At 45.2% G+C, this 1,765-nt stretch overlaps 1 protein-coding gene across 1 annotated transcript in view; it reads right to left on the bottom strand.

The window, feature by feature from the left end:
- Positions 1–1,372: 1,372 nt before the first annotated feature.
- Positions 1,373–1,765, bottom strand: part of ETH_00017185 (uncharacterized protein) — a gene marked incomplete at both ends in the record, with an annotated part of 1,287 nt that continues 894 nt past the window's right edge. Inside the window, one exon of the mRNA XM_013374839.1 lies at positions 1,373–1,765. Coding sequence (XP_013230293.1) covers positions 1,373–1,765 — 393 coding nt within the window.

The raw sequence follows: 1,765 nt of genomic DNA, 5'->3' as shown, positions 1-1,765 counted from the left end.
GCAGCGGCAGCAGCGCGGGCAGCAACTGTAGCAGCGGCTGCTGCTGTTGCTTTCGCCGCTGCCGTCAGCACTACCTATGAATCCCCCTGCAGCCCTTCGGCCCTAAAGTGCGGCAGCAGCAGCAACAACTCCTGCTGCTGCCGCTGCTGCTGCTGCTGCTGCTGCATGCTGTGTCTGTACACCTGGCTGAGGGGCCGCGCGAGCCACAGCGAAGGGTCTCGCCTCAGCAGCGCCGCAGTTTTGTTTTTTAAAGGATTTCTGAAAATAAAAAGCAGCAAATTAAATGCTGCCACAAAAGCTAGGGTTTGTGCTGCAGCTAGGAGCGGCGAGAGTCCCCACGGCCTAGGGTTTAGGGTTTAGGGTTTAGGGTTTAGGGTTGGCTGACGCCACTCTGAGCCGCTCCAAAAGCAAGTCATTTAAATTTTGCTGAAAGACTTCAGAGCCCCTCGACAGCTGCAGCACTTGTGCTGCTGCCTGCACCAGCAAAAAGCATAATTTGTATTTTGCTGCTGCCTGCAGCAGCAAAAAGCATTTTTTGCTTTTCATTCATTTCTTTTTTAATTTCTTTATCTGTTTATTTATTTATTTGTATTTCCCCCCCTCGCTCAGCCCACACAGGTCAAGTTTTAAGAACTGCGTTCGCTGCGCCAAGCAGCAGCAGCAGCTGCTGCTGCTGCAGCAGCTGCTGCTGCTGCTTCTGATAGCAAAGGAAACCTATGAATGCATGGAAGACTCTACGAGATGTTTTTGTTGAATAGATTTCATTTACCCCTTAAAACGATTATTTGAATTAATTAATTAAAATTAGTTAAATTAACTAATTCGAATTAATTGAACTAATTTAATTAATTTGATTAATTTAATTAATTTAATTTTACTTAATTTAATTCATTTTCACCGCGGAGTCGAAAACGCCTTTCAAATAAATGCCAAAAGTTGAAAACAAAATGGCGCTGTCTTCTCGGCAGTCATGAATCTGCAAAATTAAAATAATTAAAATAAAATAACTAAATTAAATTAATTAAATTAATTAAATTAAGTTAAATCGGCTAAATTAATTAAATTAGTTAAATTAAATGAATTAAAATGAAACAATTGAAAAAAGAAAAAGAAATAACACAGCCAGTTGAAATGCGAAATTGCAAAATGCAGAAAAGCTGCTGCGCAGATTGCTGCTCCCATTAACCCTAAACCCTGAACCCTACACCCTAAATAAATAAATAAAATGAATAAATTAAAAAGCAAATAAATAAATAAATAAATGGTAAATAAGGTGAAATACAAAAAAGGAAACTGGACAACAGCAGCAGGCCCGCAGAGAACTCGCTGAGGTGCTTCGCAGCTCCCAAACCTCCCTTCTAGGGTTTAGGGTTTAGGGTTTAGGGTTTACAACTTTGGGCAGCTTGGGGTCTTCCAGCAGCGGCTTGAGATGCTCCATGATTTGCTGCGGCTCTTCAGCCAAATCGAACAGCAGCACGAAGCCAAGATCAGCAGCAGCTGCTGCTGCATGCAGCAGCGCAGCATTTTGGTTTGCTGCAGCAGCTGCTGAAGCAGCAGAAGCTCCTGCTTCCGCAGATGCACACGCTGCTGCTGCTGCTGCTGCTGCTGCTGGAAGGGGAGTTGGCTCTGCTGCTGCTTCGCTGCAGGGGGGCCACTCATCTCCTTGCTGCTGCTTTTCTACGCAGAGCTGCAACAGCGCCACTCGAGATGCTGCTGCTGTGGCCCCCGCTTGCTGCTGCTGCTGCTGCTGCGCAGCAGCAGCAGC

Source organism: Eimeria tenella, genomic scaffold, assembly GCF_000499545.2.
Source record: "Eimeria tenella Houghton genomic scaffold, Eth_scaff23, whole genome shotgun sequence".
NCBI lineage: Eukaryota > Apicomplexa > Conoidasida > Eucoccidiorida > Eimeriidae > Eimeria > Eimeria tenella.
The sequence above is the reverse complement of the archived record's forward strand: the minus strand, read 5'-3'. Positions and strand labels throughout refer to the sequence as shown.